The sequence below is a fragment of the Corvus moneduloides genome, chromosome 13 (genome assembly GCF_009650955.1).
Source record: "Corvus moneduloides isolate bCorMon1 chromosome 13, bCorMon1.pri, whole genome shotgun sequence".
In the NCBI taxonomy this organism is placed as follows: Eukaryota; Metazoa; Chordata; class Aves; order Passeriformes; family Corvidae; genus Corvus; species Corvus moneduloides.
Genome location: NC_045488.1, coordinates 1300495 through 1323416, shown reverse-complemented (window position 1 = coordinate 1323416; position 22922 = coordinate 1300495). Strand labels below are relative to the sequence as shown.

General features: G+C 39.7%; 1 protein-coding gene across 4 annotated transcripts in view; it reads left to right on the top strand.

Moving 5' to 3' along the window:
• Positions 1-22922, top strand: part of SCG3 (secretogranin III) — a 28392-nt gene continuing 5470 nt past the window's right edge. The window contains exons 1-11 of one of the 4 annotated variants that reach the window (XM_032122414.1): positions 5-232; positions 933-985; positions 1554-1599; positions 1694-1909; positions 2951-3093; positions 4225-4386; positions 4719-4896; positions 6724-6840; positions 18153-18236; positions 18829-18957; positions 20926-20994. In XM_032122414.1, coding sequence (XP_031978305.1) covers positions 148-232; positions 933-985; positions 1554-1599; positions 1694-1909; positions 2951-3093; positions 4225-4386; positions 4719-4896; positions 6724-6840; positions 18153-18236; positions 18829-18957; positions 20926-20994 — 1282 coding nt within the window. In that variant the 5' untranslated portion in view covers positions 5-147. Of the gene's footprint in view, positions 233-932; positions 986-1553; positions 1600-1693; positions 1910-2950; positions 3094-4224; positions 4387-4718; positions 4897-6723; positions 6841-18152; positions 18237-18828; positions 18958-20925; positions 21007-22922 lie in introns of all 4 variants that reach the window. The other 3 variants (XM_032122413.1, XM_032122415.1, XM_032122416.1) reach the window with 3 other exon arrangements.

Genomic DNA, 22922 nt, shown 5'->3' with positions numbered 1-22922 from the left:
GGCGCGGGGACGAGGGGCCGAGCCCCGGGCGGCGGCGGCGGCTTCCCCGAGCTTCAGCACCGCGGGCCGGACAGCGCCGTCCGGGCCGGCGGCTCCCGCGGGCGGCGGTGCCTGGCAGGCCCCGGCGCGGGGCTGCGCGGCCGCACCATGTTCCTCGGGCTGGCGGTCGCGCTGCAGCTGCTGGCGCTGCTGGCGAGCCGGGGGCACGGCTTCCCCAGACCCGCGGGCACAGGTAAGCGCCCGCCCCGGAGCCTGCTCGCCGTTTGCTGCGGATGGGGAAAGTTCTGCAGGGTAGAGACAGAGGATGGGAAAAACTTTCCTTCCACTTGGCTAAAAGCAAGGAGATCCTAAAGCAACAATATTCGTGGTGCAAGACACCGATCACTGAAGTTGCAATCTAATATTAAAGTGAAGGGATAGGTGCTGGTAGAGGGAAAAGCTCTGAATTTTGTGAATCTTTTCCAAGCAATGTTTTCATCCAATCTACAGCAGTGTCTGCACAAGTCTTTCTTGCTCCCTGTCTCCTGCGGTATTCTGGATGAAAGAGATTTTTAATCTCTTGGTTGTGCCAATCCGATTATTGCTATTTTAGTCAATCTCCTCCAGCACTTTTTCCCCTGATTCGTGAGTTTTCTGATCAGAAAGAGATTGCTGAGCCTATATCTGTATTTCTGTCTTCTGCAGAATCTCTCTTTCTGCCCCAGTCATGCTTTGTTTAAAGGTTTGACTTTTTTTATTGTGTTGTCATTCTTCTAGGAACACTGACTTTTTTTTTTTTTGCAAGAACTAACAGTTGGCATCCCATTTAAGACATCATGTTTTATGGGAGAAAACTATAAATTAAGAAAAAAATGTGCTGTCTCTTTGTAGTTGCATGTATCATATAACTGAGCATATATATATATGTGTGTGTGTGTGTGTGTTTATTCTAGATAAAGCTATACACAACAGACAATTAAGCGTAGAAAGACCTTTGGAGGAACAGGTGAGTGAAATAAAAAATATTTAAATGGGTTTTTTTTTTTATGAAGCTCCTATAAATATTTTTAGCCTTTCAGGTAGTGGATCCATGAATATCATGAACGGCTAATGAATGGGTGAAAAATAGATTTGTCAGTAAAGCCCATTATTGATGGGGTTAGATACAAAATAGGATTTCAATCATTTTTAAGGACTGGCATATAGAGTTTCACTGTCCAGTATTCTAAAAGCAGATTTTTAGCTCCAACAGCTCACAGATATGGCACCCCTTTCTATTGACATCCTATGGGAATATAGCATGAGCTTGGAATGAAGAAGGAAAATGTAACTGGTATTTATCTTAAAATGGAAAGTGTATTGCAGCTTCTCATAATGTCTGATTCTGATCAGAGGATGGGTGGTGCTGACAAAAGTGCCAAGCGCTTATTCCTGTTCTACTTATTCAGTCAAACTTCTTACTAAGAGTGAAAAGCAGGCACTAAGCCTTCTGCTGATACTGGTGAATTAAGAGGTCATGCATTTTGTTCCTTCTGCCTGTTTGCTGTTTTGTTTGCTTTATTTTTCTGTATTAGATTGCTGAAGCTGAGGCAGACAAGAATAGGAAAATAGCTCCCACAGGTAAAATATTTTTTCTGGTTTTATAGCAATATTCATCATGGTATTCAAAGAGGTATAAGATTTTATGTTATGTGTGCATTGATATATTTTCCAGAAAATAAGCCAGAGTTCAGGAATTATTCCTTTGTTGATGACCTGAACCTGCTAAAATCAGTAGCAGAAAGAGAGAGGAATGAAAAGGAGAGGGAGTCAATTAGAAGCTCTTTGTATGAACAGCAGCTGGCCATTGATGATGCAGACTCCACCAAGAACCGCAGGCTTGTGGATGACTATGACTCCACTAAAAGCGGCCTGGATTATAAATTCCAAGGTATCCCATAATCATCTTTCAGTGACTTCTAGGTTAGATTTCTCTTGCAAACTGATTGCCTTCATGAATGTTGTATTCACCACTGAACATGAGCTCTATTTGTTACTGGAGTGCAGTTTCAATTCTTTCCAGTTGTGGAAGCTTGTTGTATTACAGTTAGGTTTTGAAACACAGTACAAAAGAATTGCTCTTGATTTTAACAGTCTTCCATGGAGGGAAATCTGATTGTGTAATTTGTAATGCTTTTTAGCAATTTAGACTTGGCAGAAGGAAAATAGGACATAGTTTTGAATGAAAATATATTTATTCTCTTTTGTGAGGAAGAAGCACTACTACAGCTAAACCACATATATTGATTCCAAATATTATGTGCAGGTTTAGATAATTCTTATCATCACAAAGCTAAAAGAAATTACCAAAGGCTGAAGAATACTTGCCTTTGCTACAGGAGTAGTTAATTGATTTGTAGTTTAGGTGAGTCCTCTGAGAATTGTAAGCAGCATTTAGCTCAGGATATTTTTAATTATATCAAAGTATGCTGATCACAGACCAAAGCTCACTCATCATATTCCCATTGTCATGATGATGTTATTTGCCATAGGTAACAATTACATAATTAAAAGTTAATTTGCTGAAATTCAAACGAGATCGTGTGCCATTTGTCATGAACTGTTTTGATCTAAGTGGCCATACAATGAAAGTAGATACCAGGAAGACACAAATAAATGGATATGGGAGCAGTGCTCTCTCATTCTACTAATTTTTTCTATAAACAGGAGAGTAAGCTCCTAATGTTCATCTCTGCTCTTTCAGGAGAGCCCGTCAGAATGACATTTTTCAGATGTGGAAAACAAACACAAAGAACTTTTCCTTGTGAATGATTTAATAGCTTGCAAAGTGTGTATCAAAATATATTCCTAATGTGTCTAAAAATGCAGTTTCGTTCTGAAGAGAAAAAGATGTGGGCAGATATTTTTTACGAGATGCTCAATCCAAATGAGTTAGGACAGTCAGCACACAGTGAAACTGTAATCCTTTCAGATGATCCAGATGGCCTCCATCAATTAGATGGCACTCCTTTGACTGCTGAAGACATTGTTCAAAAAATTGCTGCAAGAATTTATGAGGAAAATGACAGAGGAGTCTTTGACAAGATTGTTTCAAAACTTCTAAATCTGGGGCTAGTAAGTATCTCAGTAATTGTCATTCAGCTGTTTTGCGGATTGGTTTAATGCTCTTTCAGAAAACAATTTGGATGCAAACTTTGTCTGAAGCGAGTGGGACTCAGGCTCTAAGCAAATTTCTAGAGCTGTTTGGGCAGGCTGGTTAAGCTCTGCAATAACGTTGTTGTTTCTGTGATGTCTTTGCAACAAAATAGGCCAAACTGCAGAATGTTTCTGATGTTAAAAAATCATTCACTGATTGTACTCCTCCCATGTCTGTCCTCACTTTTCCTTTAATTTCTCTTCTGATTTTCACTGAGTGCTTTTCTATTATTAATTTCTTTTCTATACTTAAGGAGGAAAGGTCTGAGCTCATTCCTATCCACCTAATGCTAGTTAGTGTCATCAGCAAACACATAATGTTCCTGGCTAGTTGAGGATATATTATGTTCCAGATTTTTAGGAAGACTGGATTTATCTCTGACCTCTGGATGTCTCAATGGCATTAGCCATTGCCATTTGGGATCCTTATATTTTAAAATACTAACCTTATCTTTTGAGCACTAGATTTTGCAGTTGGGTATTGCACCCCGCTGGTCACAGAGGGAGCTGTGGGACAGCTGCATGGGAGAGTTCTTGTTCAAGTGACAGCTGTTATGAAGCAAAGAGAAAACATTTTGATGATACCATGGAAAGCTATTTGCTTTTTTTCCCTTTCTATATTACTATATACTGTAGTAATTATTCCACTTCCCATAGATGTGTTGCAGAGCATATGTATTTCTATATACACACCATGGACACACATACAGGGAGGTGCCACGCTTGCAGCTCCATCTTTCAAGCTACACTCCACTGTGTTAAGCCCTAAAGAGGTTTGGTTTGGAGGCTGTATGTGTGAATGGGTGGGGTTTATGTATACACACACATTTGAAGTGTATTTCTTTGTGTATATATATGTGTGTTATAAATGTAGATGTGTTTACATGTGTATATGTACACATGTATGCACACACACAGGTATTACACCTCATTAGGCTGTGCTCAGCTTTGAAGCAAACCTATTTTCATATTGATATCAGGTTTCATACTGATGTTTGAGCTAGAAAAAGCACAGTATCCTGTAAATACTCTGCACAAATATTTTAACAGATCACAGAGAGTCAGGCCTATACCCTGGAAGATGAAGTGGCAGAGGTTTTACAACAGCTAATTGCAAATGAAGCAAAGGATCGTGAGAAGGAGTCTGAAGATTTTGATTACCCTGCAAGCAGAGCAGACAGTGATACAAAAGAAAAGCAACAGGAAAGAATGGTAATTTCTTAGCTAATAATTTTGTCTTGCTTGCCAAATGGTACTAGTACTGCTTTCTTTAGGGAATAGTTTTTCAATCTGGAAACAAGAGGTGTTCTTAAAGAAATTCTGTCCAATAGAAAAAAGAATCATGAGTTACTTTAAAGTTTAAGCCAGATGTCAATTGAAATAACTTTGAGAAAATAATATAGTGTTAACCTTGCAATTAGGACAATGTTGGTTGTGCTTGAGGTTGTGATAGAAGGTTGTGATAGAATTTTTTGCTCTATTAACTCTATCACCAAAAGCAATGTGCTTATAGATATCTTTTTTTTATTATGTCGTATGTGGAGACACCAAGCAAATCTGATCAGGATAGTTTCATTAATGAAGAAGTTGATGATACGCTGGATAACACATGGTCATCATCTAATGTGTTGGAAAGAAGAAATGAGCTGCCTTCTGAAGATAATTTTGAAGACCTCCAATATTTTCCAAATTTTTACGCATTATTAAAAAGTCTTAACTCAGGTGAGCTTGTCAGGTGTTCACAGAAATATTTAGGAAAAACTTTTAAAATTAAGATTCTCTGTTTTCTCCTGCTCTTTTCTCTTCCCCACAACTTCCCTAGTTGCAAGAGACCATGTACTTTGAAAATGTTCTGTAAGATGTATAGCAGAAACTAATTTGATTAGTGATTTTGATGGCAAAACACTGGGAGGAACAGCACTCAGAATGGCAAAGAGTGTGACCTAGACAGCCCTTGCCATCTTGTGCTGTGTGATCCAGGAGTCCTGAATTCTTTTCTTTCCCGTAAGGACACGATGAAAAACTGGCAAATGGTTTTCTCCAGAGATCCTTCCAGTAACATCCGTGTCTTCTAAGCCGACAGAGATACGAGTAAGCCACAGTAGAATCCTCACAGTGATGGTACCAGTAAATGAGTCTGAGCCTCCCAGCCTTTCCACAAACCACAGGGTTGCTGTTTATTGCAGTGAAAGCCCTGCACGTCTCTTCCTATTCCGGTGCTGGACATCACTGCCTTCCAGTTATTGCAGGCAAGATTGTGGCTCCTTGCCACAGCCCTGTGTCAGCACCCTCTACACACACCACATTCTGCAGCCACACACACTCTCTTAACTTTTGGCAGGGGGGTTCTTCTGTAGATCCCTCGTCCTACAAGAACCTTAATATTGCTTCAAATTGTCCCCATAAACTCCTGAGTGGAGAGCTAAAATGAAAAACCTGAGGGCATATTTTGCTCAAGTCCAATCTACAAACTTTATATTTTTCTTCCTGTTCTTTTTAATTTTCTCATGGCAATTTTGCATGCTAGTTCTTCTCCTTTTTCTACTCACAATGCAGGAAGGTATGTTGGGGTCCACTGTCTGCACATCTCCTGCTTTATGTGTTTGCCTGTCAGGTTGTATCAAGCTGGAGGAGAGGGATTCAGTTGCATCCTACAGCTGTGTGTTAAATTGCAGGCAGCAGTAAAAAGCCTGTTCAGCAGCTCTCCAGAGCAGCTGGCCCTCTGCCAAGGCTGGGAATATGTTTCTGACTGTCCCTGACTGACAGTGCCCCTGGCTCTGTTGGGTCCTTCAGTGACAGCCTGGGGAGTGGGGAGAGCTTGTGTGACTGTGTGATGGGGGAGTTTCACACTGCTAATGCAGAAAGAGCAGAAATATTGTTCAGCACATAAGCACAGTGGGAACAGAAAAGCTAAGAAGCAGGTAAGTGTGGGCAAAAATTGATGATTTTTATAAAAATAAATTTTTGTATCCTATTCTGAAGTCATGATCCTCCCAGCCATGTAATGTTTTGTTGTCCCAGTATGTGAGTCATGGACTTGTGCACAGTAACAATCTCGTTTGGGACACTTTATATTTTTGTCACTGAACCCATGGATCTTGTAGGAGAAAGGATCTCTTTTTCATACAGAGCCAGACTGATCTACTAAATAGTTCAGCAACAAATAAAAGAAAAATGACAGAGACTCTGGAAAACTCTACCTATATCTGCTCCCTGACCATAAATTTGAACTGTCAGGTCACTCCATCTTTGTGTGCTTAGTGTTCTTAGCTGTAAAATGGAATTAATACCATTGGCCTTCCATAACACAGCCCTGCAAGACAAAAAGCTGTAAAGAACCAGCCCCTGATGTTTTAAAGTATATTCAGCTGTACTTTGCAGGAACAGTTTTAAAAGAAACATATATGTAAGTTCTCTTTGCTAATCCAGCACAGCATTTTCTCTTTCAATGAGTAGGTCATTCTTTATGCATGAGGTTTGTGCAGTTTGCAGAACAGTTTTCCCAAGTTGCCTCAAGTCTGACTAGTTTTGCTTCATCCCCTCACACAGAGACAGAGACAAAAGAGAAAGAGACCTTGATAACTATCATGAAAACCCTGATTGATTTTGTGAAGATGATGGTTAAATATGGAACAATCACACCAGAAGAAGGAGTTTCCTATCTGGGTGAGAGTACATACTTCATACAAGTGTTATTAGTGTTATATTCTTCCTCTACCAGTGATAATTATCTTCTCATCTCCCTTGCTCTTATGGAACCTGTTTCAGATTTGTTCGTTGAAAATGCTAAAGCTGCACTTCTAAATGATTGATCATTCCCTATAGCAATGTTCAATTCCATACTGCTTTAATATTTCCATCTAATGAAGAAAAGGTAATTTATCATATACACATTTGGAGTATTATTACACTTTCACATCTGTGAAGCACAATTGATTTCAATGACTTTATGTCAGAGGAAGATTAGGGTTTTCTCTGTTCTATTAAAGTGGATTAGGTACCTGCATTTCCCCAAAATAATGCAGCACTTCAGCTCCTTTAATCTGTCATAGTAGGTAGCTGGAATAGATGAGACCTAATGCTAAAGTTGTCTACCTAGTAAAACTCCTTCCATCTGTGAAAAGTGTTACATCTTGGCACAGGAGTAGATTTTGAAGCACTCTTTCCTGGATCCATTTTAAAGTCTGTGGCTATGCAAGTTTTGTAAAATCGTTACCATTTCCTGAAGAGGGAATTTGGACTGGCCTGGTTTGTCTCTCACACACCTTTCCTGGCTTTGACAAACTCTGTTCCATTCACTGTTGCCAGCCTGTCTAGTTAAACAAGCTGACCTACAGAAGAAGGGCTCATCTGTACAGACGCTGCACAATCCTTTCATTTTTCTGAAGTATTCCTGGTCTGGATTAGTCTGAAATTTTTTGTTTGCATCAGGGCAATTTCTCAGCTTCATAAATCATCCTGTCACAGAGAGAAGACTGGCAATGATCTTTCTACGTTGCAGACACCTGACTGATTGATTGATTGATTGATTGATGCAACTGTAACTGTACAGATTGATTATCAATTACTTGGCTACAAAAGATCCAGTGAATCATGACTCACATTCAGTGCATGATTGCACCTCCTCTCTAAAGAATTCGTGATATATCTGACCAAGGCTATCCCTTTATTTGCTGTAAGAAGTTTCCTTGAATTTTGGAATATTTGGACAACTTATGCCCCAATTCAGCTTTTTATTTCTCTGTCTGCCAGTACATTTAAAGAAAGATGCACATAAAGAAATGGTTGATTTTAAGCACAGTGGTTTCACTGTCATTCTACAAATGAAGATAGTGTGGCTTGATCAGATATTGCCAAAACTCAATAGGCTAAATTATCCCTGATACAAGACCATGCAGATAATGGAATTACACTAGGAATGCATTTTTCCTGCTAAAATTCAGGGCAGTTGTTCATATTGGCTTTCCTTTGAGCAAATAGATACTGTAACCCTGGAAACAAATTGCCATAATGACATAGTACAGAAGGCAAGGATTAGGTTAAGAGTTTCAGAGGTCTGATTTAGTCTGGATGTAAAGTAAGACTATCAACTGATGTATCCAGACTCTGCATAAATCACTCATTTGCAAGGCAGAGATGGATTTTGTGCTCCATCAAAGCAACTTACTGTAGTGGAAAAAGCTTTCTCATAGATTCTCAAGTTGCTTCTGTGGTATTCTTTTCTTAGACTTGCTGTTGAGAAATTGCTTTAAAGCTGACCTTCATTTATTGAGCTAATACTCTCAAATACTGAAGAAGAGCACCCACAGGAGCATGTTAGCTTCTTGCACTACCCTTAAGTGTGGCAGAAGTTTTTATTGCCACTCTTATTCAACTAAAAGTTATATAGTTGGTAATAGTTGGATAGGTACTGTGTATCTTGGTGCAGTTTGGATTAGGGGATTGATACCCAGGTGTGCTTATTTATAGCAGATAAAGGAATTAGTATGAATATCTGTCAGAGAGAAGAATCAGTGTAAAAAATTGACAGCTTTTTGTTGTTTCCTCAATCCAAGATCAGTGAGCAGATTCTATGCTAGTCAGTGGAAAATACCTACAGGGTCTGTGCAGATGGATTACATCCTCTCTCCATTTTATTACAGTAGAAAACAGTCTAAATTAATTTTCCCGACTCTGTGACTGCAGCCATGCGTAAGCTATGCCTCTGAATTATACATTCAAAATAATAAATCATTTACTGAATCAAGTCACAAGCTTTTTTTGCCTGTCACAAGGGTGCAGAGACAGTGAATTTGAATTCATATACCAGTAACAGCTGGCTTGGGATTTGGAAACCACAGCATTATGTCATCATCATTGTATCTTACTGTAGGGGAAAGTATTTTGCTGCAGCAGTGACTGATGTTATTGGGTTTAGCTTTAAGTTACAAAGGGTCTAGCTGCAGTGTGGTGCAAGAAAAACACAGATGCACGTACATGGAAACACAAGGAATAAGTTTATTTTTTAATACATATATTCAATATTATGTAATACATATTTAAAAGCTTTCCATGTGCTAAATGTAACCTGTAACAGAATGCAGAAGGCCCAAACCAATGTATTCATATATATGGAAGAGGAGAAAAAGTAGTGCCTACCTTTTACAGTATGTGTTCAGAAAGTATAGCTCTGGAAGCATTAAAGAGAGCCTGTAACAAACTGATGGAAAATGTGTGTTCAGCTGAGGTGCATCTTCTTTGATAATTATCCTGCTGTGGCAAAATGCCACCATCTTCTATCACTCTTTACTTTCTTAGCTATGAATGCTGTTACAGGGAGCAAATTCTTCTGTGGAGTGAAAGCCTCATGATACATTTCTAGCCTGTTCAAAGGCTTTCAGAAATCTTTCTAGAAAGACCATCTGCTCTCAAGATTCAAAGCTGCTTTGAAATCATTTTTGCAGCTAAAAGAATGGACAAATAATGTTGGTCCAGAAAGCATAAGGTAATAAATTATGACACAGGATCTCAGGAACACAGGTGCTTGTGAATTAGATCCAACTGTGGTATCAACTTATCCACCTTTGGGTTTGTTGGCGGCATCCAGCAAATGCTGCCCAAACAGCTGAGCTCCCCTTGCTTGCCCCAGCCTGCCAGAGGCACAGGCTGCTATCCCTGAACGGGCTGGCTTTTGGGAAGGACTTGGGACAGTTACTGAAATGATGCTGCTGTTGGCAAGGGTGCAGTGACAGAGGGGAATGGAAGTGTTGGAACACTTCCATGTAGCGACTAGAGGAAAGCAGCAAGAGGCTTTTGGATAAGTTATGACTGATTCAGCATAAAATATTTTATTATTCGTGGCATTCATAACATTTATATTGCATAAGTAAATAGCTGATGCTCCATGCACAACTGAAAGGACAATATCCTTCCCAGTGCTGAGTGCTTCAAGAGAAAAAGAACTGTTTGAGCCAATAGCAAAACTGACTTTGATTTCAGCAGAGCAGAACAAGGCATGCATTGCACAGATGCTTGCACTGTTTAAATATTAGTTCGTGAGTAATATCATACTTTCCTTCATTTTCCTTCTGTCTGTTGAGTAACGTGATGGAGGAGACTCACTGTGATAGCTTTTTCACCAAGCCATCTATCACAGACCAGATAAATATTCAGGAAAAGCTTCATCTACACCACACAAAAGATTTTTTGTATGACAAGTGACTTTTCCTGCATATGCCAGGCTATTTAGCTACTTCTAAAATGAAAGCCTATCAGTCCACTACCATCTCGGTAAAAGCTCTATTTATAGTAATTATTTAAAGTAAACTATAGTTTAGTAATAGATTTATTTTAATAATATTGTTGTCAGCTTAGAAACAGGAACAAATGATTTCTGCCAGTTTGTTCAGATACATTTGTAAATCATCTCCCACTAATAAGACCAAAATAATGAGTGATTTTCAGAATCATTCTAGGAAATATGTGCAATTAGAGGCTTGGGGCCATAAAAAAATAGAGCTTTCAGAGAGGATAGGCAAATTCATAAGAGGCACCAGTGTGTATATATGAATTCTTTTTACACATTAGATTAATTATATCCTCCTGCTGTGTGCTGCTTACAAGAGTAGATTTGTAGCAAATTTATCCATTGCCACCCCAACCAAGCGAAAGATATGTTACCCAATAAACTATTACCCTAAAAATGCAAATTAGTTCTGTGCACATTGTAGTCTTGTGTGGAGTTCTCATTTATAGACTGGCACATGTAGCACAAACTTTTGCCATCAGTACTTCTCTATCTCACAGATACATAGAAGCTCCACCATGATACTGCATATAATGCATATTTTATTGCATCTTATAATTGAGGATGGTCATCTTGTTTTCACTTTCTAAAGGGCTTCTGTATCTTCCACAACTGGAGAAGAGAAAGCAGCAAAGGACTGGAAAGAAAATTAAGAACTCTGTAGCTTTGTCCTCTCTCAAAAGGGGATGCCGCTTTTTACCTCCTTGTAGTAAAGCATTTAGAGTACTGCAGCCACAGTGTAGAACACACAGCCCACAGCAGACTGGTTGGGAAGCAAACCCCCCTTCGTTTAGGAGGGAAATAGAGAAATCATTCCAGCTGATCAGTGTGCAGTGTTTGAGTCACAGCTGCCTCCCTCCGTAGACCAAACCAGAGCCACCTCTCACACCTCCTCCCTTTGGCTCTGACTCACTGTCAGAATCCACACTGTCCCCCGTGACTGAGTAGGAGATCGTGTTAGTTAGAAATGGGCATGAACAGATGTCTCTGTTTACCTTTTCCACTCCCATATCGTTTGTTCTTCATGGACAACAGGAAAGAAGAGCAAGCTGCAGGACGCAGGAGCAATAGGAGGTGGAACTGGGAACTATTGCCGAGGAATACGAACACTCGTTAGTTTGGTCCTTTCCTAAAGAACTGTTGGGACATTGTTTTACTGTACTACTGTCTTCTAGGCAGACTGAGGCTGCATGAAAAAGTCAGGGGAAGGAGAAGAGGCAGAAAGTCTCCTGTGCTGATTTTTGACATGTGCCTGCCTCCCCATGCTAAGGAATATGAAATAGCTGTTGTGCATCTTATATTCATTCTTGGTACCTCCACAGCTCCACTTCTGACGAAGGCAAAGCTCTGTGATTTCCCCATTGTAGGCCAGTGCACAGTAGACACAATCTGGCCTTTTTCTGGGAGAGGAGAACTTGTTTGAATAATGTGATTAATGCCTAAAGTTCTCATCAGCACAGATGCTGCGGGTCAAAGATCTGATCCTGCTATTTATTTAGGTAGCCAAGAACAGGCAGAGAGCCAAGAGTGTGAGGCAAAGTGCAGATCACAGCCCACACTGGCATTGTCTTTCCTCGCCGTGACCATAAGCTGATGCTTCCTGATGCAGGCTGTGATTTCAGAGGGGTGAGGGAAGGTGTGGCTAAAGCAGAGCCAGAGGCTGCAGGTGGAATATGGGCAGTGTCATGTGGGCCTTTTCTTCATTTTGACCTGGGCGATGAAGGGCACTGACAGTATTTCATACAGGGAACCATTCATGCATAATACCATCTTTTTTCTTTTTAAAATCCTTTTTTCCAAAGGTCTCTTTGTAGCTACTGTAGATTTTCTTCATAAACATTATTTAACGAATTTTTCCCTATCTTAATTTTCCTTTTGGTGATTTTCCTTACCCAGTATTTATCATGTGAATGATGCATACAGTGGGAGTTATTTAATTTCAGGCAGCTCTTTCCTCTGGTATTTATTTTGTATCTGATGAACTAAGGTCACACAGATGCTACTGTACTGTGCTATATCTGAAAAGGAGAAATCAGGGACACCTTAGATAATAAGAGTAGAGTGAATACTGAGGAGCAGCAGTGATTATGTAAAGTATATGCAAATAGTTAAACCCAAGATGAATTTGCATGGAGGTAAGATAAGAGGATATGGGGACAGAGAGTGTGCAAAGACAGGCAAGACTGGAATCGAGGAAGTATATTGGTTGCAGACCCCACTGCACCTTTATAGCTTTTCTTTCTGTAACCTCCTCCATGTCTGTCCCCTGCTACTTCTGCATTTGCACAAACACATGAATGTGGTTTTTTCCTCTGCTACTTAGATCTTATCTCGTATTTTCCCCCATTCAGACTCTCACTGCATAATAAAACAAATGGGTGGCTATGGTGTGAAAAGTGTATGACAGCTGACCTCACATTTCTCGAGAACCAGGACCACTACACTCTACAGGAAACTGCACATCACCTGAGGGTGGCATTGTGTGAAGGCGTAGTATTTTCAGTAGCCACAGGATTGAAATCTTCTCAGATATGTTTTGGGAGAGATCCAGTAGTTTTAGTATCACTAATTGCTTTTCTCACTACATTACATGACTATCAAATCATGTGTTAAAGAACCCAAACAAATACAGTTTGTTCCTTTGCTTATGACTATCTACCATTTAAATTTGCACTTATTTCTTGCAAATATGTTGCCTCTTCTTCCACTTCCCTTCTCTACCTCTTCTATGCTTTCCCAACTGGATGGAAATCTCCATCTTCTTATAGTGTATTATTTGACAAATGTATTCCTTGGTTTTGCATCCTACCAAGTGGTTTGCATTTCTAGAGGAGGGTAATGCTTTTATTTTTTCTCACTGTATTTAGTAGCTCCATAACCCCCCCTACTTTCTGAATTCAGTGTCTCTCTGTTGACAGTTGAGCACTGAGACGGTAAGTTGTGATTTGAGATGATTACGTGGGTGTGGGTTAAGAAGGTGTCACTGAACATTCAAAATTGAGCTCCATCCCACTCCTGCAGGAGAGGCAGCTCTGTGCTGCTCCAGTCCCAAACCATCACGCTTGTAAAGGGCATGCTGTGAAAGCACATAAAATGTGTGCACAGGCCATGGAGCAGCTCCAGGATGGGAAAGGATTAGCAAAGGACTGCACCACACAGCTCTAAGAGACCTGGACTAATGCAAAAGAAATGCCTGTAGAATATTAAAAGGATAAATCTGAGAAATTGCCTGTGAGGTAGGGAATTTAATAAGGGTAATAAAGGAGACTTGGTCAGAGCTATTTTTACCTCAAAGCACATCTGTTTAATTGTGTTTTACTTGTGGAGTTGCTTTTAACCTGATTGCCAAGTGATACTGCTTCTGTCTTAATTTCAAATCACTCTGACCGTCTTGCCTGTAATCCCTTTACAAGTGATGCCATGACCTGGGATTCGTCACCTGACATGTCACTCCTCATGGCAGCATTAGGCTTCAGACACACATCACAACAAATCAGTCAAACAGGGAGATTCAGAAAGAAAATGCTTTATCTTGACATATGAGGCAGGGAGTTAGAGAGGAGCAGGAGATTTGCAAGGGTGAGACCCATCTGTAATTCCACAATGGAGGGATTTCTCTTGTTCGTCACAGTTTTAGCAGTTTATGTGACATATGCTTGATACATCTATAGCTGACCAAAGGTCAGACTCTGCTTTTGGCTACTTTGGGGAAAATCCTGTGGATATTGACAGTTCTTGGACATGCACTTAGCCAAAGAATTAATCAGATATGCTCTTCCCACAGAATAGTCCCAAGCAAATGCTGAGATGTCCAGAGATTTTTCACAGATGGAAAACACCCTTGCAAACTCTTAAGGATCATAAGGAGACTGAAAAGCCCTGGGAGAACTGTGTTTTTTTAATATCTGAAATATGTGCATCTCACACAAGAAGTCATCAGCACAAAGCTTTCCAGCTGAAGCAGTTGGAGTGTATGAACTCATTAAGTAAACTAATGTTTTAGTTAGTGTTAAAAGTGATGTCAGGTACCTTGATGATCCCTTTCCTCCTTTAATAAACACAGTCTTTTTATGCTGTATGAAAACAGAACAGCAAAGCAGGTCTTTCTGTGGAAGTTTAATGACATAGAATCTCAGCTTCAGTCAATTTGATGAGGATAGAATGTGAAGCTGCCTCCCAGGTACAGGACAATTATGCAGAAGAAAAACCCTTTGCAGGAAAATTTGCGAGAGTCTGGAAAACACCATGAATCAGTATATTGAGAAAGGTCCATTTCAGGCTTCCATTACAAGTTCCATTAAATACTCAGATGGATACGTTAGTTTCTGCCTCTCTAATAAGAACAAAGTAATTTAATTTGTAATAGTTATTCACGTAGTATCTTTTTCCATTAATTTAGAGGGTGTTACCGCAGTGCATCCTCCCAGACTAAAGATAAGCATTCTGGGTTTATGCAGATCAGATTTTTGGATGCCCAACTTGAAGGACTTCAGAGTTTCAAAAGTGCTGGGAATTTGCATTTTCAGGTGGAATTAGGAGGATCTATCAGTGTGTAGGAACTGGGCCTAGGATGTCTCAGGATGCCTACTCAAAACAGAAGCCCTCCTGCAGCATGAATGCTTCAGTGAGTCATCCCAGATCAAAGAGCAGGTTAGAAAGTGAGGCAAGGCAGAAACCAGATCTTGTGACTCCGGCTGTCTGGTTGGATGATGCGATTATCCTGCTCTGCGGAAAGCCGCCGCCGGGGCACTGACCTATTTACCAACGTAGGTCACTTCCATTAGCTCAGTAGTTATTGTTCTGTTGTTTTAATTAGTGCCATTTCAAATAAGTGGCCAGCTCTGTGGAAAGGTCAGTACCTTTCTAAGGTCTTCCTCTGTGCAAATTAGGTTGCTAAGGAAACGACACCGGAAAAGTAATCAATCCTTGTTAGACCTGCGCTAGGACATGCGGTTGCTTAGCTGCTGGCCAGGCACGGCTCACTCGAGAAGATGACTCACTCCATCAGTGTCACTGAGAGCAAACCCTGGCCAGCCCGGGCCTGGCCACACATGGCGAGTACAAACATGTTTTGAAACAATACCAGCTGTTAAAGCATTAATTTTGAAGTGGAGCAAGGGCAATAAAACCTGTTCAGGAAGAACTGGGATTATCTGGTAATATTCTCTCCAGGGTACAAGTGTAGGTGCATCAGACAAGCCCCATAAACGTGGACTCTGTCACTCAGGAAATACGGCTGATTATAAATGTTCAGATCCGTGTTGATGGGCTATCCAGCCGGCAAGGTAACTCCACCACTTCTCCCGTCAAATGTAGTGCTTGTTAGAAGGCCTGTCTTGGGAGTTTGTCCATATCCTTACTGACAAAACAAAGCTTTGAAAGTGAACACAGCACTTACCATATTCAATCTAGCTGTAGTGGCAAAGCTCAGGGCATCAGTGGTCAGCATTGCCTTGTTACACTTCATGGGGCTGGAAGGCAATTCTGTACTCACAAAGGAGTGATAGTGCATGAAATTGTTACCCAAATCAAAGGACTCAGAGGAACTGTACAGTTCCTGATGCTATTTATAGAAGTTAATAAATAATGGAAGAATATAAATCCTGTTGCCTTCAGTAGCACATGCTGTGTGTGGATATGTGTACAACTTTTAAACACTACAATTTATCAACAGAACAAAAACTTTTGGAAATATCAGTATGCAGACATTTAAATCTAAAGATGTCCTGGCAGGTTGTAAATCTATCTTGTGGTGGAGTCTTTTTGTTTCCTGCTAATAGAACCTTACTGCCTAGATGCAGACACTTTTAAGGAAGAACATGAAAGGCACTTATGAATCAATGCACTTACAAATGTGTGATATTTGAAATTTTTAAATACTTTTCTTTTTTAAAATACTATGTTGAGACTTAAAATTAAGCCTAATTTAATAGAATATGCTGGATTAAGCTCCAGAATCAGTGACATTTTTGCATTTGCATGAATTAGTGAAGGAGAATAATCTATTCACTTGAGTTTACAAAGGTTTTTTAAGTTTTTGATTGTGTAATCTTATCCTGAAAACTGTACCTCTTGCAACAGAGAAATCCTTATACTCCTCTTGAAATACTAGTATGGTACTGATTCAGGATAAAAACCAGAATCTTAAGATCAACTGAAAGACATGTTTACAGTCCTTTCAATAAGCTTTGGATCAAGTGATTAGTGATACCACCACTCTTAATTCTAGCTTGTTTTTTATTTCACCAGGATGTCTGATCCACTTGTAACACAGCCCAGACCTGTTTTGTTTAGGGCATATGGGGCAAGGTCAGAAATCACATTAAAGGGATATGTACCGAATGAAAATATTCACAAAAAAACCATGATGTGATGTAGAACTGAGAGGGTGCAGTCAGGCAGGGTGCCAAAAACTACTGCTTACATTTTAATTTTATGTAAATAACAAAATACAGAGGATGCAGGCAGACAGGATTATGTGATTTCTCATCAGATGGGAAGCACAATTGCTTCTGGTGATCTGCCACAAAGAGAAATATGCTTGCTAAAAAACTACCCCTTAGGTTGCAGTGCTCAGTATCTTTCTGATGGAAAAAAATTCTCCCAGCTGATGGATAGACTACTGGCCTTATGCAGAAAATACGAATTAAAATATTATTAGCCTTATTATATCTATTCTGCCACAGTTGCCACATCTCATGCTGAAAATTTCAGCTGTTAATAGAAAAGGAATTTTCACAAATTTTGAAACTTAAGTCTCTCAAAAATACCCACCAACAAGAGAATGTGTATGAAATTTTGAATCCATATTTAACTGACCCTTTAAAAAGCTGATAAAGGGAAGGAAAATTCTACACCATGTCCATAATATGACTGAGGAAATATGGCAGATTGTATGGGGATCCGTATTTTGAATATCTACCAAGTGTGGTATCAAAAGGACTTTCTTTCCCACGTAAGCATACAATGTTTATATCTGAGACATCCATCTTTATGGAGAGGTGCTTTTACTTTCAAATTAGATGAATTCAGCCCTGAAATTTGCATAGAAATACATTTTCTGGTCTTCTAGAGCTATATACATGGCCACAGCTGTCTAGTTGGTTTTCAGGTAAATGCTTGACTTTAGTGACTTTAGAAAGTATTTGTTTTAATCTCTTCAATTTACATGTTTATTTCATCTAAATATAATTTAAAACCTTTTACTAGACTTCTTTTCTAATGAAACCATATAAAATCCAGACACATAGGCAGTTTGGGATAGTGTTTTCCCACCAGGATGAAGCACATATTTCATAGTCTTGTATTCTTTGTGAAGTTAATTAAAGCCTTTCATTGCTTTCATCAGAATAAATTGCTACAGATAGTTATCTGTATTTTGTGACTTACGTGACTGAAATATGGAGTATAGATGCACACTTTCACTGTCTTTATGCATGTTGGCTCTATTTGGTGCTCTTACTGTCATGACTCAGTTGTTAATTTTTTTAAATAAGATTGATCAATATTCCATAGAGTTGTTTGTTCTTTTATAATTGGCTCTGCATTAATTGTTCAGAGGCAAGGATGAAGGCTGTTCTTTTAGTTTTCTACTTACCAGTCAGACTGGTGTTGGGGACAATATAGTATAGATTCTGCATCTTATCCATTGAAGAATAACTGGGGTTTGGTTTTGTTTTGCCTTGATTTCTAGAAAACTTAGATACAATGATAGCTGAGCAGACAAAGAAGAAGCTTGAAAACCCTTCCACTAAAACCAGGACAAAACTAACAGCAGGTACTTATTCTCCAATTTTCTCTCCTGGAATAACACTTTTTTTTAACCTATTCAGTTAAAAGTTGCTTTAGCAAATTGCTGTAGCAGCCAGACTGCTTGTTAAAGCCACAGTCCCTCAAGGACCTGTAGCCACAGCTTGGTTATCTAAACACACAACAAGGGAGAAATTTTCACTTAATTGTCCAGTCTTTGAGAAGTCTTTTCCTTCACTGGAGTGCAGACATTACACATATACAAAAGCAAGCTGTATCAGTGCTTTTTAATACTTAAATAATAATGAAAACCCATTATTTGTCAACTTGGGATCTAGCGAATGCCAATTTCATATAACTTTTCTCTGCACAAAGAAATGTGCCTTTGCATTGCAGTCACCTGTATTCAGCTATTGTTTGTAGGAGCAGAAACAGGCATTCCTCTTTCCAGAGGTCTGGAGTAGAGGTGACCTTTAGAAACCTCTTTGAGACAGGCTCCAATGAGGCTCCTCCTCAACCATCATTCAGAATGCTTTACTTGCCAAAGATTGTATTGATGTGATTGAGAAATGTTCTTGGTACATTTGATACAAACTTGTTTGCTCTTGTTATTTCTTTAGACAAGAGTAGTGAAGAAGCAGACAGTACAAAGCAAGAAGCAGCTAAAATGGAAAAGGAATATGAAGTTTCGAAGGATTCTACAAAAGATGAAGGACAAAATGCAGCAGGAAACAGTGAAGAATCTGGAGGTACAGAATAGCCATTTCTTTTCCTACTATGTGTGCTCCAAGTGATTGGAGTCTTTTCCTCTCTTTGGTATTGATTTTCCATTGTGTTAGCATAAATATCTTCAGTCTATAGTCACTGGGAGTCAGCACACAACAGCTTGATTCAGAAGTGTACTTACCTACCAAGTTTTAAACATATGACACTATAGCCCTTGCTGAGCAGATATTCACAGAATTCATAGACCCCTTTAGAACAATATGAAATGCAGTTTGACACAGTGCAGAGAGATTTTGCTGCTTTGCATCTGTGGCTTTTCAGTGAAATCAGATGGCCAGAATATTCAACAATCAGAGCAGGCCCATTGAAAGCTGGTGCTGAAAGGCAGTGACACAATTTACATTGCCTACTGCCAGAGGTTAAAGGTTATCAGTAATTAATCTGTTTTAAATAACTTTGAAAACATTACAGTAAGTTAGTGTCTCCCTAAGGAAACGTAGCACAGTAGTGCAGTTACTTTTGTCATGCCTCAGCGTGACAAATAATGCCATGTGCTAAGTTAGACTGTGCTGGCTGAAATCACCTGGGTGCAAATCAGCTACTCTATCTCAAAACAAATCTGCAGGGGACACTGTGCCTTCCTATTGTGCTGAACTCTTGGAAGAGAATGCTTGTTGGTGCAGAAACCTTTCAGTGAGTTCTTATGGCTAAGGGTCCAGCATAAGTTTTGTGTTTTGTAATCAGATGGTTAAACGAAATTGCTTCTTGTGCACCAGTGCTGTCTGATGCTCAAAAGTTTTGGAATGCAATGTTTTCACTCAGCCTGCTGAGTAGTGAATTGCAGAAGTCAGGACTGCAGTAGATTGTAGTCTGTCCATCAGCTGGTTCAGCCCTGTGGGCAGTGCAGCCACTCACAGATGGAAGGTGGCTTTTTTTCCAGCAGCATAATTATTTGAACATGGAAGAGGGAGACAGCTCAAGATGGCTGTCTGATTTCACAGTAAAGAAAAGTTATCTCAATACCCGTGGGAAGTGATAAATAACACATTTTGCTCGTCTCTTGAAGATTTGTCTTTTCAGTTTGCTTCAGGTTATTTTCCTTTATCTTCAGCCCAATAGCTTTTTAGAAATTTAAATTGGATCAGTATTTAGTTCTTTGTCTCATCATGCAATGCCCTTGCTCCTCCACAGACTAACTTATTATAAAGTTACTGCACTCCCAGCTCAAAAATGAGGGTAATATCTAATACTGTGTCTAATACTTACTAACAGGAGCAGACATGCATAGTTGGCAGTAGTAAGCTTCTACACACTAATCACACTAGGTTTTTATTCCTGACAAATGTAAGAACATTACATCAATAAAGCTCCAGCCAAGTTAAGAATTCAAAATCCATTAGCTGGAATATTTCCTTAGGGGCCTTATTAGGTAATCCTTGAACTAATTCTGTCCTGTGTGCTTTCTGGTCCAAAAATAGTCATCACTTTAAAATTTCAGTTGTAACAAGGACTTATCATGGTAATTTTAATACATCCTTTTTCTCAGTAAAATACTAACTATATTTCAAGTTGCCTTTCCAAAATACCACAATTTTAGGTTTGCTGTATGCTGCTAGTCCTACTATATGGAGGAGTTTTGACACTGAAAGCTCTCAGTCCTAATTAAGTCATTCCTTGCTCTCTCAACAGCTTCTTCTTTGCTGAACAATTGTGATGATCAAAAAGCTACAGGTTGTTTTTAATCCACATATGCAGTTTCTAAGATCAAAAAAAGCCATGATCCTAAGTTTGTGTATGACTAATCTTGCACAGGCAACAGCTGCTAGCCATCTGTGGGAATTTTGCCTGACTAAGTTTGACAGGACTCAGGTTTTAAACAGAAACTAAGAATAGTTTTAATCTGCCTTCGCTGTGACCAACTTCACCCAGTTAAGCAAGCTGCATCAATCATTGATGTAAGTGCCTGATTTCTCTCTCATCCTTTCCTCCAGGGAAATCTGAGGCATACTTGGAAGCAATCAGGAAGAACATAGAATGGCTGAAAAAACACAATAAACAAGGTAACAAAGAAGGTATGAAGTAAAAGGCCTTGACATTGGGGTGGGCACCATATGCATTAAAAAGCAAGTAATTTATACTGTGTTGTATAACTTAATATTGTGTCATAACTTAAATAATAGTAATATGAAACTAACTGTGCTTGTCTAGATTACAGTGATCATTAGTGGTTTTAGAGTTAAATAATACAGGTCATGTAAAAGTTAAGCCAATGACCAGAAATAGTGAACAAAGGTAGATTAATGTAAACTGGGTCGAATGGCCACTGGCCACAAAACCCACAGAGACTGACCAGGGGGGAGTTAGTCATGGGCTGTCCACACAGTCATGGTGGTCTGCCTGTCACTAGGTAGGTGTCAGCTTTGCCTAGTGCTTCATTTCTCAGCTCATCATGTTGTTTAATTATGACTTTGTATGTGAGATGGATGCATTTGAAATGTCTGGGTGTGTCTAGAGAAGCTCGGTGCATATGGCCAGCGTGCCTGCCCCAATAGCAACGAGTCTTGTCTCATAACCAGGAATAGTTGAGATACAAACTCATGTCAGTAGCACTGGAATACGTTGGATTGCAGCCCAAATCAACTCGAATGACTTGTAGCTCTCACATGCAAAGCTGTGTAGAAGGGAGCAGTGACTGAAGCAGCTGCACAGGGTTTGCTCACCAGCTGTCCCACCATTTGCCTCTTCCTTGGAGGCAGGGCTGTGTGAGAGCCGGCGGCAGCAGGATTTCTCGTTTATTTTCCAAAGATCTTTATTTATTCATACTGTTTTTTCCCTCAAGTTCTTACATAAAACCAGCTTACTATCCCTATTCTCTGCCATGGCTGTGTGTTCTGCCACCACCCTCTCTGGAAGTGAAGGTTCCTAGCCAGGGGATCCACCCCTGGGCTATGACTGGCGCCTGGCGAGAAGAATCCTTCTTGCACCAGCCAAGCAGAGGCTGATGTGAGATGAGATTAGCCCTGGGTAAATCTATCCATCCTCTCTGTCAGCTGAAGTGTGTATGAATTACATTTCAGAGATGAGCGCATGCCCACAGCCCAACACATTCATTTTCCTGTACAGAAACTGTAATAGGAAAGACTATAAAAAAAATTCCCATCTCTCAAATCGTTTGCACACAATGGCAGCCATGGCAGTTAGCAGCAGGCGTGCATATTTGCTCGAGAGTTTTCCTGCCAATTCTAATTAATGGTTCTGTTTAGCAATGTACTCATTATAGTAATTAGATCTCCATCATGTGTGATTATATCTCTGTATCACGCATACTGCCTGGGCAGCCCCTCGCTCCTCTTTGTAGTAATCTTTCTTCTGCACTGCTGCAGTCTGAAAATGGCTGGGACTGCAGATCAATAGCATTTTATCTGCCTGTGAATGCATTAAGATATACATTTCTGTGGAGATGGATTTTCATTTGTACTAAAATATCTTTATTGTCCTCTGGCAATGGAAACAGGCCTTAAAGTGAGTGTAAGTTATGACAAAATTAGAATAGTATTCTTACTGTTCTGATACATCATCTTTATTGTGCCTTTTCATACCCTTTATTTTTGTAAAATGCTAATTCAGTTCCCCTGGGATGATGTTAAAAGAAGTACAGTCAGGGTAAGCTTATCTAACCGTGAATGCATTGCAGTGTTTCTTCAGTGCAAGATTAGGTGGTGCTGGTGTTCTCATCAATCATTTCTCCACTTCCAGCTGGCACCTGGGAGCTGGCAGAAAAGCCATTCTCAAAGTAATTCATGTATTAAAATAGCCAGACTTTCCCAGCCCTACTCATGGATTGGTTTACTCACCAAATATCCTTGAAGAGGTTTAGATTTTCTTCAGGCAAATGTTTGTGGGTCCTCAACTTTGTATGAATTTCAGTAGATATTATTATTCATTCAATGACTAATAACCCTGGAAATGTTGATTTGCATTTCTGCAG